This window comes from Heteronotia binoei, chromosome 21, assembly GCF_032191835.1.
Source record: "Heteronotia binoei isolate CCM8104 ecotype False Entrance Well chromosome 21, APGP_CSIRO_Hbin_v1, whole genome shotgun sequence".
Classification (NCBI taxonomy): Eukaryota; Metazoa; Chordata; class Lepidosauria; order Squamata; family Gekkonidae; genus Heteronotia; species Heteronotia binoei.
The window spans coordinates 154,991,418-155,006,448 of record NC_083243.1 but is presented as its reverse complement, the minus strand read 5'-3'; the positions used below and the strand labels follow the sequence as shown (position 1 = coordinate 155,006,448).

General features: G+C 42.3%; 1 protein-coding gene across 1 annotated transcript in view; it reads left to right on the top strand.

Annotated features, from left to right (window-relative positions):
• Positions 1–1,876: 1,876 nt before the first annotated feature.
• The window catches only part of TSPAN32 (tetraspanin 32), a 78,167-nt gene continuing 65,012 nt past the window's right edge, over positions 1,877–15,031 (top strand). Inside the window, exons 1-3 of the mRNA XM_060261999.1 lie at positions 1,877–1,986; positions 3,879–3,993; positions 7,089–7,186. Of these exons, the coding sequence (XP_060117982.1) occupies positions 1,918–1,986; positions 3,879–3,993; positions 7,089–7,186 (282 nt within the window). The 5' untranslated portion in view covers positions 1,877–1,917. The remainder of the gene's footprint in view (positions 1,987–3,878; positions 3,994–7,088; positions 7,187–15,031) is intronic.

Here is a 15,031-nt window from a genome sequence, read left to right as displayed (position 1 = left end):
TAACCACGAGGTTGAGAGATGGTAATATTATGGAATGTAATGATACTTGGAAATCGGTGTATGAATGGGTGGAACATTTAAGATTTGAATAAATAGAATAAGATATAAGTGTTAGAAAGTTATCTATACGTTCCTTTGTAAATGGTGGTGGGTATGTTGAATTCTCTGAGTATGTATGTTTGCCTATGTTATATGTTGTATGTATAATATAATAAAACAACTTATTTTTCTGGGGAAAAAAAGATTCATTTGTGTCTTGCAAGTTAGCAAAATGCAAATTGGGAAGATGGTGTAATAGCCATTCTCATACTTGCAGCCTGCTATTGTGCAATCTGGTTTTGCTTACTATATTTCACATCATAGCACATGAATTGGTTTTGTTCCTTCATAGTTCTCATTCCGTTTGTTTATCATGAAACAAAGTAATTCCTGGGATATGTTAGAACCGGCTAAATATTAGCCCAGGGCCTGGCATTGTTCCACACAAGCATTTGCTCCCGGGAGTTATCTTCATGCTTGTTAAATTGATCTGTGAAGGACCTTATTTTTTTGTCATGAGGTTGTGGCTAGTTCTCCAACAAACAATGTGAGTCATTCATAACCCCTTGTCTGACTGAACTGCTCCCATGTAAAATTTTAGCTCTAGTCTGAATGATAACCCTTGGGACATACCACCATGTAACCCAGATTTTAAGACACAGAATACAATAGGGTCTAAAGAGAATTCTGTGCCTTGCTTCTTCCAGGATAAGGAGGCCTGAGGGTGTCTTTCTCAAGGGCTCCCACTATCCCAAAATGGGCACTTCACTTGCTCCAGTCTACTCTAGCCTTGCCTATGCTTAGCAACTAGGACATCAATTTCTGCTGCCATAGCTTTTTACCATGTTCTTTGCTTCTGACATCATCTAGGCTCTGCATCCAGTATCCTGATCACACGTTGTGGTCACTGCCCTGGTTTCCTGTGGCCTGACTTCCCAGCTATGACCTGTGGTCTGATATCAGACCACACCATGTTCATCTGGACTTCTTTCCTCCAAAAAGGCCTCATCCTGCCAGACATAGATGATAACAAGTATCTACATAAAGCTGTCCTGTGAGATTTAATCCCACGAATAAGTTTTCAGTCCAAAATATTTGTAAGCCCTTTATTTGACAATGAGAATATACATCATGTGAATCAAACCTAAATGTGTAAAAACAAAAGCCATGCAATACTTTTTAATTAAAAGAACACAAACCAATGTGCAAACTTTCAGGTGTTCCAGAACTCTTCATCATTCTAGATTTTTTTTTTAATTAATGGGAGCTATGATCTTAAGACCTTGTCTAAGTTCTGTTGTAAGCCTGCAGTGAGGAAAGCTGAGCAGGTGTGCTGATTTATAATGGTGCTGGTGTCAGGGTACACTTTCTTGGAGAAACACCAAACACCAGATTAATGCAGCTATCTATAACCTCCTCAAGAGCCAGTTTGGTGTAGTGGTTAAGAGCAGCAGGACTAAAAACTCCTCCATATAAAGCCAGCTTGGGAGACCTTGGGTCACTCACAGTACTTTCATAGCTCTCTCAACCCAAACCTACCTCACAGGGTATCTGTTGTAGGACGAGGAACAGAAGGTGATTGTAAGCCACTCCAAGAATCCTTTGGGTAGTGAAGGGTGGGGTATAAAACCAACTCTTCTCCTCCTCCTCCTCCTCCTCCTCTTCTTCTTCTTCTTCTTTTTCTTGGAGAAGACTAAAATGTGTTACGGAACTGTCTTTTAAAAAACCCTTATTTTTTAGAGTATCATTAAAATGTGTCTTCTCTTGGAGGAACATGTTATGGGACTACATTTCCCAATCTGCAATGATGCAAGCACTAACTGAAAGCCAGCCCTTCTCAGCAAACTGACTTCCAGTCAGCAGAGAGAAGAGGGAGACATGGGTCAGAAACACTGCTGGGTCCAGGCTATCAAGTGCCAGCTACTGGTTGCCAGTCTCTTTGTCATGGTAATGAAGTGGGGAGTTGTACTGAAATTGTCCGTATTGTTAATAGAGGTGTTAATTTTATTTTGGTAACAAATGTTTAAGTTTTACAAACACAGGAAGCACTAGTTAAACAGTCATGTGTCTTGGGCTGTTATCACTACTTTGCAGCAGTGCCTTTTCTTCTCTACAGTCTTGCTGTCTCTCATTCTCAATATGGTGGGGGGGAGGGGCTTGAGAACACCACTGGACCTATTTTGCTTAGCAAAAATGTGTTGAAAAAGCTTACAGTGTCTGAAATATTCCCCACCCCACCCCCACACTAATATCTGGAGAGATACAGTTTTAGATGATTTGGATTTTGTTTGTTTGTTATTAATTTAAAAATCACCTAAAACAAAACTTTCTGCTATAGGCATCTGCTTTGAATGGAAACTGTCTTATATATTCTTAATGTCAGAGTAGTGAACAAAATTGAGGATTTTGTCAAAGTGAGTAAGAGAAGTCATGTCCCAGGATTGTACCTTGGTAAGGGGAAGGAATACACACACTCTCCTTCCCCCAATCCAGGGCTTTTTTTTTTTTGGGGGGGGGGGTGACAATACTCACTGGTACTGAATAGTAGCAGCACCATTTGGGGATGCTCTCCCAAGCCTCGAGGGAGGAATTAGCAGAAATCAATGTGACTTGTATGTGAATTTATATGTGAGATCTGGCACTTTTTTATTTACAAAAACAGTACCACCACAATCTATACACAAATAATAGCCAGTGAAGCAGAGAAGGGATTGCAAGATGGTGAGTTAGTCAGCAAGGGAACATAGGTGCCTCTTTTATTCTATGCAAACCACTTCCTTCTGAGCTGGGGTTGAGTTCTGTTATTGGTACAGTTCTGTTAGCTGTGAGAGGCATCAAACAGAAAGGATTGGTAGGTAGGTAGGTAGGTAGGTAGGTAGGTAGGTAGGTAGGTAGATAGATAGATAGATAGATAGATAGATAGATAGATAGATAGATAGATAGATAGATAGATAGATAGATAGATAGATAGATAGATAGATAGATAGATAGATAGATAGATAGATAGATAGATAGATATGGCAGATCCAAATATCTTTAGTCTGTTTGATTTGGTTCAGATTGATGTCAGTGTAATGATTCAGCAGTGTGTGAGGCAATTTATTAGAGCTGTTTTCCTGTTCTTTCTTTAATCAATCAGCTGAGAGAGATTCCAGGGTCATCCCTCATCTTCACATGCAATAGATCTATTACAGTTGGTCAGACAGAACCTCCACTTTGGGAAGTTCTTTTGGATCATGCAATTGGGGGCTTCCTTTGCTATGACCTGCAGTTTTCCTTGTATTTAGGTATTCCTGGTTTTCCAAGTAATTGTATTCATGATTAGAATGCTGGGGTGCTTTCGTATGTTGCATAATAGTCTTGACATTGATTTTGCACCAAGCCTTCACATGTAATTATCATTCCATGGCATTTACATAGCAAGAAATAGGTCTGGAAAATCCCCAGACTAAACCAACAAAGGACTAGCTATAATAGTCCAAGCTATGCAAGTTTACCCATATTTACCCAAAAGGAAGACAAGACTGAATGTGGAAGCCACCCCCCCCTAAAAAGTTTCTGCACAGAAGATTTCTTATTACTCTCAAGCTCATATCCTACCACATATTTTGTGAGTCTTTAAGGTCTTACTGGACTCTTACTCTTTTCTACTGCTACAGACAAACACGGCTATCCATCTTGTTGTAACTTGCATGTAAATTTAAAATGCTCCCCCCTTTTTATGATGGTACAAGTGGAGAAACACTAGCTTTCTTTTTGGTAAGTAGATGTTTATTCATTGCCAAACGAATACTTATGAGATTGCAGCCTGTTAGTCTTGATTTCTATTCTCTCTTCAGCTGCTTGGGCTCTCAATAGCTATACTAACGATTATCACCTACCATGAGAAGCATTTCATTGTCATAAGTGAAGTCTCATTGGAAGCAAACCCCATCAGAACCTTTCACAGTTTAGGTAAGTGCTGCAAACTCCAGAAAATAATAAACTTGAGTAGTGTTTCTATTTCATATCCCAGTGCAAAATTGAAAATATGCTGTTGGATGCTGAGATAGGAAATTGTTCTTTATATTCTTGCTATTCTTCATTCAGTAATGACTGAAACCACACTTTAAGGCAGTGGTAGGAAATCCCCTTGATGCTAAGGGGTGGCATTCCAGACCATGGTACTCAGGAACAGTGCTTTGTCTGACCCACTGAGGTAAGCCTCTGAGATGCTGGCAATACCACTGGGATTGTGGTAATGGAGAAAATGTATGTCAGTAATTCCTTCCACAGTGAAATTCCTAGACTTATGGACCCAATGTGAAAAGGATCTTAGATGTTCACTGTTTTTATCTCCGTTAGAGTTAGTGTTATCATAGTAGTTAAGAGGATATATTATGATTCAGGAGGTTACTGGTTCAAATCTCATGTCAGTCCAAACACAGTAGGTAGCAGCAGGAAGTTTATCTCGGTCTCAGTTCCCCACTGTAAGCCAAAATGCCCTCAGAACGAGGTTGGGGAATTGTCAGGTGGACACCTGGCTTAATTAGGATCTTTTACCTGTGTATACAGGATTCCACATCCAGAAATTAATGCTTAAAAATATTAGGGACTCTAATTAAGTAAAACAATTAAATTTTATTCCAGAAAAATATAGGCTTACATACAAGACAATTCACAAAATACACATACAGTCCTAAGAAAAATAGAGAGAGAGAGAGAGAGACAACACATGGGTAGACAAACAGGGTGATAATTACCGATCGTAGTCTTCAAGGAAGGCTCCAATGGCGACAAAAGAGGACGGGGGAAATGGGACCCTCAACTGTGGCCAGAATCGGGGATGGATCTAGACAGTAGAACTGGGGTACTGCTAGATGCACACTTGTGGGGAGCTGTGTCACAGGCTATAAAGACTACCTTGAGCCCTTAGGGAATGGGAGGTACAGGGGTGGATGACAGGTGGTCAGCTGGTACATGACCACAGAAAAGGGGAGTCTCTGCAGTGACCATAAGGGCTGGACTAGTGCAGTAGCCAATAGCCGGTTAGTTGGCAACCCCTGATTGGACGCTCATAGCTAGCCAATGAGCGGACTTGGCCTTAGTTGCCTGATTGGCTGTCCAGGTAACAATGGGCCAAGGGGGAGGCTCCAGGATGACTGTTGGGGAAAAGAATGGGGAAAATTACTGGGTGGAGGTGTGCTTAACACTATTAAACTTATCTAAAAAGGTGACAATAGATGGCCAAATTGCTACCTAAGGTAACACCCGGTTTACACAAAGGAACTTCCTCTGGCTGAAGATGGTCTTCAGTCTTCTTCTTGGCACCAGTCTTTGTCTTGAGTTCCGTTAGACAAAGGCTTAGGCAGTCTGGCAGGATCCACGCTGGCAGGATCCATGCCTAAGATAAGCTTGATTGCCTTATACAGAAGTTGAAGCTGCTGTTGGATATGTGAGTCTCTTGCTTTGCTGTAATGGAGTCAGGAAAACAAGATGGATTCTGGTGGTGTTAGCCTTTGGTTCATGGAAACAGGCTGGAAACTGTTTGCCTGTACAGTTCATGGCGGCATGGCTTCTTCCACTGCAGCCGCCAAGACTGGGCATGCAAGGAGCGGCTGGAAGCCTGTCTGTAGTTCTGGCTAACACCCATCCAGAGATGTAGAATGCTACTGCAAAGCTGAGGCTTATAGTATCCACATAAGCCTTAGAAACCATGGGCAAAGTCCACTTCTTAGAGCAGATGTGTGCGAGTCAAAACTGCAGGCACCCTGGCAACCATACTGGTGATCACAATGTCCATGTGTATGAAAAGTAGGGGGCTTTTTCTTACACCACCTGCAATATAAGAGTAATGATGCTTGCCTACTTTACAAGGCTGTTGTAAGGATAACTATGAAAATCTATGTGAAGTGCTTTGAACATTGAAAGTGCAATATGAATTAAAGTATTATTAGCACCATTATTTTTAGACCAGCACGCTTCAGTCCCTTTCACTGTTTATTTATTGAATTTGTTTATACTCCACCTTTCTCCGCAATGGGGACCCAAAGCAGTTTACACAATTCTCCTCTCCTCCATTTTATCTTCAAATCAACCCTGTGAGGCAGGTTAGGCTGAGAGAGTGTGAGTGGCCCAAGGCCACCCAGCCAGCTTCCATGGCACAAGTGGGAATTCAAAGCTAGAACTCCCAGATCCTAGTCTGCAGCTCTCTAACACTGCACCACACTGGCACTAACTGGTCCATCAGCTAAAGCTGTGACTGCTTTAACAGCGTAGTCCAATTTTAATTCATGAACATACATTTTAATTAGTAGAGCTGAGATTTATTTTTGAGACTATTTTGGTTCTTGTGAATGGGGAACAATAAGTGGCTTTTCCCCTTCTAATACAGACTGGTAATTTTGTAAAGTGCCATATCTGAGAAAAACCAACACACTGATGTTTTAGTGGTACACGTGTAGTTCAGTTGTATCAACTAAAAGGTAGAGAATTTATCAATTAAAATTAAGCAATCATTAGGCAGTGCTAAGCTTTATTTCTTTAATCTACCAACGTCCATAGGCCAAAGGACCCTGAAGGAAATCACACTTAGCCAGTAGCAGATCTGAGATCTAAGATAGGGCCTCTCATTTGGTAACTGGAGTGCCCCTCCCACACATCCGGTGCAATCCTTATTCTTCAGGGCTCTCCTCTGTTTACAAGTCGGAAGACATTCATTTTCCATCACCCCTGAAAACAAAATGATTTTGTCAGCAGCCTCATTATCTTCTCAGGTTTGCTCTTTAGTTAAATACTGTTGTAGGCTGTACAGAACATCCTTTCTCAGATAGTCAGGATATTTAAAACAAAAAACTTCCCTTATATGCATTTTGGGCAGTGATGTTAGGGTCTGGGATATAACAATTCAGAGATGCACAAGACACCGGCAACAAAACAGGCTGTGACTCCATAATGGGAGTCTTTCTGTAATGTAGCTCTTAGGAGAGGGTAGAAGCAACAATGGAATAAAATTGCTTAAACATTACAATGCTTTGTGCACTTATTTGTATGTTTACTCCACTCCTCAGTTTTCTACACTGGAATATGTCTGAGTAGCATCCTGACAGTTGCTGCTATATTGAGCGTTGTTGCCATATGGAGAGACATAAAGAGCGCTGTGGCAGTGGTAAGTTGGCTTAACATGGGTCAGAATTGGGGACTCACAAACTGTAAGATCAGGGGTTTGTGTTTGTTTGCAATTGTGCACAAAGAGACATTTCAGCATTTTTCAATATGCCAGGAAAATGCTAGTCAAGCCACCTTACTAATGCATATGAATAAAAGAAGGAGCATCACACAGCACTTTCAATAACAGCCAAAATATCCGTTAGAACTGCTGGAAAGGTGTATATTTTGCATCTCTAAAAAAATACTTCTATGTATAATTGCAGATGTGTCCAGATACTTGTCTGGATCTTACAAATTATTCCATGTTAGGATGTCGTCTAGATCCTATTGTAATAATTGTAAGTTCTAGGACACAGGGAGGCATGCAGAGATAAATCACCTATGCAACCTATACTGTAAGTTAAAAGAAACTGCTTCCTGTAGAAATATTACACATTAAAAACTAATTTATGCTTGTTTAGGCATAATAGAAGCAAACTGGAAGGAGCCTCTCCCCTCAAAAATCATTCCTAAGAAACAGCTTTACCTATTAATACAAACTTGTGTATTATTAGAAAAAGAAAAAGAAAGGTTTTTGTATACTAGAAATTACGGAAGCTTCTTGTGCTGTACATAGAAGGGTGCTTTGCAGTAGATTACTAAAGCTTGTGGACTGAGGAGTTCATTTCAACTGCCTGGCTGGTTTCCAGCTCTCCCTTTTAATACCTCATACTGAGAAGTTATTTACAGTAGATGCTTCAGCAATACCTCATACTGAGGTATTTTAATACTTCATACTGAGAAGTTATTTACAGTAGATGCTTCAGCAAGTCCCTCTGTTTCATTAACATTGATCACCAAGGATATAAGGGTTTTAAAAAACTTATAAGACTTGACAAAAATTGCCTTTGGTATGTCTTGCTTTCATGACACCCTTTTATTTTGCTTTAGTTTTCATTCTTATATCCGGCTAAACTCTCTAAGTGTAAATCAACTGCGAGCTGTGCTTCTTTATCTGCCCAAATCTAAATGTGTTTGTGTGAGATAGGGGTCTTCTCAGTTATATTAGGTATCTGAGAAAATGTTTGCTCTCCACTTTCACACACCCATAGACCTTGATAAGAATATGCTGATACAGCCTCTGACCAATGCCTACAGATGGCAGAGTGCAGGGGCTTTGATGGCAAAGGACAGAGTATGCTGTGTTGCTGGAACCCATGTGCAGCCTGCCCAGAACAGCACTTGAGGAGTTATGACTATGTATGGTATGTAGTTATGCAGGTATACATTGCACAGCAAGGGGAAGGCTCACTGTGCCTCCCAGCCAAGCAACCAGTGGGTCATATCTAGGCCTCTCCTGTCTCATATCCTGCTGCAGCTATAGTGGCAGAGGCAAGTGGGGTGCACTGAGAAGGGAGCCTGTGACAGGAGAGGCAACCCTGTGCCAAGGGAAAGGCCATAGCAGCAGAAGGGAGATGAGGTGTTCTTTGGAAAACCCCAGTGAGGCACTAAAGAAATCAACTAGTATTCCTTCTTGTTCCTACAATGATGTCTGCATTATTTATTTTATTCCCTTTAAAACAGTTCTGATATGCCTCTCCATGTGCTTGCAAACATAATGAAATAATAATAATAATAAAAGCAACATTTAAAATGACTCAGAACAAAACCAGTGACAGTATAATCTTTTGTCTCCCCTATGCAATACCACTAAATCATTCTCAGCAGTGAGCAATGAGATTGATAGCCACTCAGCTTAAGCGCTTGGCTGAAAAATAAGGTTGACAGAGCTCCCTAAATCTTAAGCAGAAGGCGCATAGGCAGACCTCTGGCAGTTTTTTCCAAAGCTTCAAGACTATTTATTATGGAAAATTCTCTTCACTGCCACCCAGATGAATGGATTTTGAATATAATCCTACTTGCCAGCCTTAATTGCTTAGGAAGAGGTTATATAGACATTTAGGATTGGATTTAGACACTGGATAGTGACGAGGTTTCTTGCAGGGTTGCTCTGTGAATGGAATCAGAATGGAGGGTGAAGGTCTCAGCCTGGTTCTGCCCATGGGAAAAAATGGCTGGCAAGTTCTGCTGCCAGAAATGTCACTCTGGTTAGCAGTTGGGAAACCAAATTGTAGCAAAAGCTAGACTTGGCCCAGGGAGTTTCTGTTGCAGATCTCTAAATTAAATTGGATCCTTATGATTCCCTCTAATCATATCTTCTCCGGCCTGGCCCATTTCAATACATTACCAATTGCTGATCTTTTTGGAGGATTTTCTAACATGCCAAATGGTCAAAGGATCTGTTCTTGTGGTTCCAAGGTGCCTGAAACGTAGACAACTTTTTCTTTACTTTCCCCAAATGCTCAGAGGACTGCAAATGAAAATCACACCTCTGTGGTAGTTGTGAATTATATCTCAGCTGTACTAAAATTTTGAGCTATTGTCATTCAGTGCCTAGTTAAATATACAGGGATTTTGTGGCTGGTTTGTAAAATTTTAATACAATAATATTATATATTCAATATTGAGCAGATAAATATATTGGATGAAAAAAAAATTAAAATAGCTACAGAAACTGTATATTTATTGAATGGCAGTAGCTTGAATTTTTATTTTTAAATTTTAAGCTGCTATTGAATATATAATTGAATATGGGATATATAATTTAATATATTGGATTAAAATTAATAGTAACCACAGAGTCGCAGTATATTTAAGTAGGCACTGAATGGCAGTAGCTCAAAATTTAGGAGTTGTTCTTTTTCTTCTCATGAATTTCAATTATGGTTATTTTGTTTAAAAGCCTATGCACCAGGTAGATGCCCTTGAATAAATTAAATTGATTTGGCTGGATTTTGTGGAACTTCTTTGCTAGCTAGCGGATCAGGATCATCCTCTGGCACTAGGATCCCTCCCCTCTCACATTGCAAGGCCCCTGGCTGCAGAAGAAGCAGCAACTTTGGCAGAGAAGGTCCATACAGTTGAAGTGTTGCCGCTGATCCTCACACATTTGTGGCTTCTGTCACTTTTTAGTGTTGTATGGCTTTTGATATGTATAAGTTGTCTTGAAAGCTGTTTAGGCTGTAAGGTGGAAGAGAAATTTTAAAATAAACTTACTGGGTTGGATTTTTTTAAAAAACTTTCCTGTTGTTTTTGGAACTAGTACACAGATGGGCATATGGACAGAGCAGTCATTAACTCTAGCTGCCAGTACACATGTTCTGAAATATGATCTTATGAAAGTTTGTTAACTTAGTCAGACTCACATTGGGAGTTCTGTGTTCTTTTTAATGTAAAGATGGAAGGGAAAAAGTTGGTTGAATGAGTGTCAAAATGCATAGAGATGGCTTAGCAGATATTATAAGAGCTACTATGCTGAGTCAGACTAAAGGTCCACCTACTCCAGCAGCATCCTGTTTCATACATCTGCCAACCAGATACCACCAGAAGGTCCCAGAGCTAGAACACAGATGATGTTTCCCTTTGTTGTTGTCCCCCAGCAGTGACATTCAGAGGTTTATGGAGGTTCCATATAGATATCATGGCACATACCCATTGATGAAATTAAACTCCATGAATGTGTCTAATCTTGTAATGTAATGTAAAATTTTATTTATATCCCGCCCTCCCCCGCCGAAGCAGGCTCATAAAGCCAACCAAACTAGCAGCCATCAATAAATGCTGTGACAGGGGATTCCACCAGTTAACTAGTACTACGTGTCTGTCCTAAATCTCACCACTGATCAATTTAATGCATTTTAGTATATGCATACTGTATGTACATAGTCTATGCATGCTAGTATCTACATTCTAGTATCTCTCCACTTTCAGTTCGCCAAGCATAACAGAACCAGATCTGACACAAACATTTTATGCAGTGTACACAAAGAAAATTTTTATCAGAATACAAAACCTACATAGGTTTTCCAGTAAAGACCTGAAACTAGGTATCCACCAACTCATGTATATGTAGCTTTCCAACAAAAATGGAACGCAAAATTGGATTGTGCATTCTTATATACAATCTGTCTTCCAGTGAAAAAATTCACATTGATTTTTTTTTCCTCCACTATTCTTATAGTAGTACTCATAGATGGAAAATGTGGAACCTATTGCTATGGCAAGCCAAAATGAAACTCAAGCTCTAATAGCTACAGTATGCTTTGATTTGAGGAAACTGGTGGCTGCTGCTGTTTGTCATGCAGTTTCAGTTGGTCATAAGACAGCAGAACTGGAAAGGGCTTGAATGTTATTGAGTCCTGTTTCTTGTTCTGTAGCAAATACTCAAATTCTAAAATATTAGTCTACAACAACCAGATTTTAATGCACTACAAGCAGAAACCAGTGGGAACACTGCCCACAGGAAAAATTAGTAAGCATGCACATAATAAAATTGGCTGTTGAAACAGAGATGACTAAGGTTTAAATCCGTCTTTCCCAGACTGTTGATGCTTGGGGCGGAAGGGTATTTTTATAGAAGAAAATTAAAGGCACACTAAATGTTTTTACTCAGAGAATATATATAATTCACAGCACTAAGAACAATGCGTCAAATCCGTCTTGCAAATGCAGGTAATTAAGATAATATTCGTCTTGGCATTTCACATTCCCTTTTTTCTTGGTCAATTAGAGACCAGGGCTGGAATTAGAAAGGGTTGCAGAATCATAGAGCTTTTTCACACTGCCTAAGTATTCCGGTATGGCAGCTGGTCAGTTACTGAACAGTAACGGGTTTCTGCTGGCATTTCAGACAGACCTGATTCAGTAATTGGCTGCTACCAGAATACTCTTACCTTTTCACACAGTCCCACGGCTGTCCCGGTGGTGAGGCATGCCTGAGTCATTATTAACAAAGAGCAGCTTCTTCCAGTTTTGTACATCCATCCCCAGTTACTCATTCCCTTTTCTTCCCTCCTACTGAAATTTAGATTATAAATTTCATAGGAACTGTTATTTTGTGAATGTTATTTATTACAGAATCACAAGCATTGATTATGCTATGTAACTAAGCAAATAATAAATAAGCTAGGAGCAGTCTCATATTCCAAAGAGGAAAATACTAAATTGCTGCATGTGTTATTCTCCATTAGACCACTAGAGAGCACTTTGTTTCTTTTTAAAATATAATTGATCTTTTTCTGCCCTCTATATATGAGTTTCTGCTATTTACTGAGCAGTTTATACTTTGTTATAATTTACTGATGGAAATATATTTGTGGTAATGGGAAAATATTACATATTAAATTTTAACATGGGAGTTTAATTGACAGATGAAATCCGGCATTCAAATTTTTTTGGAAATTGCACTAATTGGGTCATTGAAATGAGAGAGATTAATCCTAAACAAGTCTCCTTGTAATTAGGTCCTGTGTTATTTAGTGGGGCTTTCTTAGCATTCCAGATTAGGAAATACCTAGAGGTTTGGAAGTGAAGCATGGGAAGGGCAGAGTTTTGGGGGCGGAGCTCAGCAGGGATGTGATACTATAGAGCAGGGGTGTCAAACATGCAACCCAGGGGCCAAATCAGGCCCCTAGAGGGCTTGAACAACTGGCTGTCGTCTGCTTCCTTCTCCCTCTCTCTTGCTCTGCAAGGCTTGCTCAATTGCGCAGGAGCTACAGAGCAAAACCTCTGTTTTCTCCATTGACGGAGGCTCCTCCCTTGGGGAGGAAGAGGGGAACACAGAGCTTGTTTTTCCAGGCTTTCTCAATTGCACAGCAGAGCTACTGAGCCAAACCTCTCTTCCTTCTATTGACTGAGGCTCCTCCCTCACCAGTCCCCTGGGGAAGGAAGGAAAGAGCCAGAGCTTCCTTTGCCCAGTTCCCTGGATCCCATGGGAGAAATACAAAAGAAAGCACCTTTAAGACCAATGAGTGCTACCGTTTTAAGTTGTTTAAAATATATATATTTAATTGTGTTTGTCTGTGTCCTTTATAAAGTTTATATATCTGCTACCTAATCTTAAATAGGTATACACATGGCCTGGCCCAACCTGACATGGCCCGGCCCGGCCCAACAAGGTCTCATTTATGTCAGATCTGGCCCTCATAACAAATGAGTTCGACACCCCTGCTATAGAGCGCACTCTCCAAAGCAGCCATTTTCTCCAGGGGAGCTGATCTCTGTGGTCTGAAGATAAGCTGCAATTACAGAGAACTTCCAGCCTCACCTGGAAGTAGGGTTCCCAAATCCATCCCCAGAAATATCTGGGGACTTTGGGGGTGAAGCCAGGAGACTTTGGGGGTGGAGCCAGGAGACACTGGGGTGGAGCTAGGGGGAGGGGGGAAACGACGAGCCCTGGCCCGCCTCCACATCCCCGGCCCGCCTCCACCCCCCCTCCGCTTCCACCCCAGAAGCGGAGCGGGCGAGGCGTCAGCGGCGCGGCGGCCTCTTCTCCGCTCACCGTGGCTGCTCCTCCAAGATGGGCTCAGCCTGAGCCCATCTCGGAGGAGCAGCCACGGCGAGCGGAGAAGAGGCCGCCGCGCCGCTGACGCCTCTTCTCTGCTCGCCCACCTCCACATCCCCGGCCCGCCTCCACCCCCCCTCCGCTTCCACCCCAGAAGCGGAGCGGGCGAGGCGGCAGCGGCACGGCGGCCTCTTCTCCGCTCGCCGTGGCTGCTCCTCCAAGATGGGCTCAGATGAGCCCATCTTGGAGGAGCAGCCACGGCGAGCGGAGAAGAGGCCGCCGCGCCGCTGCCGCCTCGCCCGCTCTGCTTCTGGGGTGGAAGCAGAGGGGGGGTGGAGGCGGGCCGGGGATGTGGCAAGCCGCGAGTCCGGGTCCTAGAAGGGCCCGGATTTGCGGATCGCCATGCTCCTGGCCTGCCTCGCCCTCCCCTGCGCTGCTGCCGCCTCTTGGCTGCTCCTCTGAGATGGGCTCAGCCTGGGCTCATCTCGGAGGAGCAGCTGCGGTGGGAGGAGAGGGGGCAGCAGCGGCGCGGCAGCCCCGGGATGCGGCGGCTGGCCATGCTCCCCGGTGCCGTTTCCACCCCCTCCCCCCGCTTCCGTTTTGGGGGGGAGCGGGGGAAGAGGATGGAAATTCTGGGGTCCCCCGCCAAGGCGGGAGGGTTGGGAAGCCTACCTGGAAGGTAGCAACCCTAGGCTTTCTCCAGGAAACATGTCATTAAGATTCCATCCTGTGGGTATAAAATTCTGGAGGCCCTGGTTGTATTGGATGGGGCAATGAATTGAGCAAGATGTTGCTAGTATAAACATACCTGTGGTCAACCATTATAAGTGATCTTCTGAATCTTAAGAGGTATAGAAAGAATTTTTTCCCCTGGTCCATGGTGGCTCTCCTCAGTTCTGTGTACTGCATTTGTAGCTAGCAATTAATGTACTCCATTTACATGTAGACATGGAGATGATTTATCCCAGAGATCCACCAGTCTTTTTCAGTCTGCAAGCACCTTTGATTTTTCTGACACTGGGTGGTAGGCACAGCCACAAAATGGCTGCTATGAGAAGCAAACCTGGCCACAAAATGGCTGCCATGGGAGGCAACCACACAGTGTCTGTGAGTGAGGTTATTCATGGCTCTGATAAATCTTCAACATTTAAGGCAGAAGATCTGTTTAAAAGCCTTTTAGAATTAACATATTGTTTCAAATTTGTTCTTGCATACACACAAAATAAGTATACATACTAAGCTGGCTCAGAAATCCTCATCTGGCAGTATCTGTCTTAATTTAGTAGACATCTAATGTACTTTTGCAATAGGAAAAGAAAAAAATGCTCCCTCTCCTAGCTGTCCCTTTACATGGCCCTTCTCTCATGAGTAGGACTGCCAAGTTCCCGCCGGGGGTGGCGGATCTCCCAGTTTGGCAGGCCCCAATCCACCAACAGGGTGGAGGCCACCGGGGGATCCCCG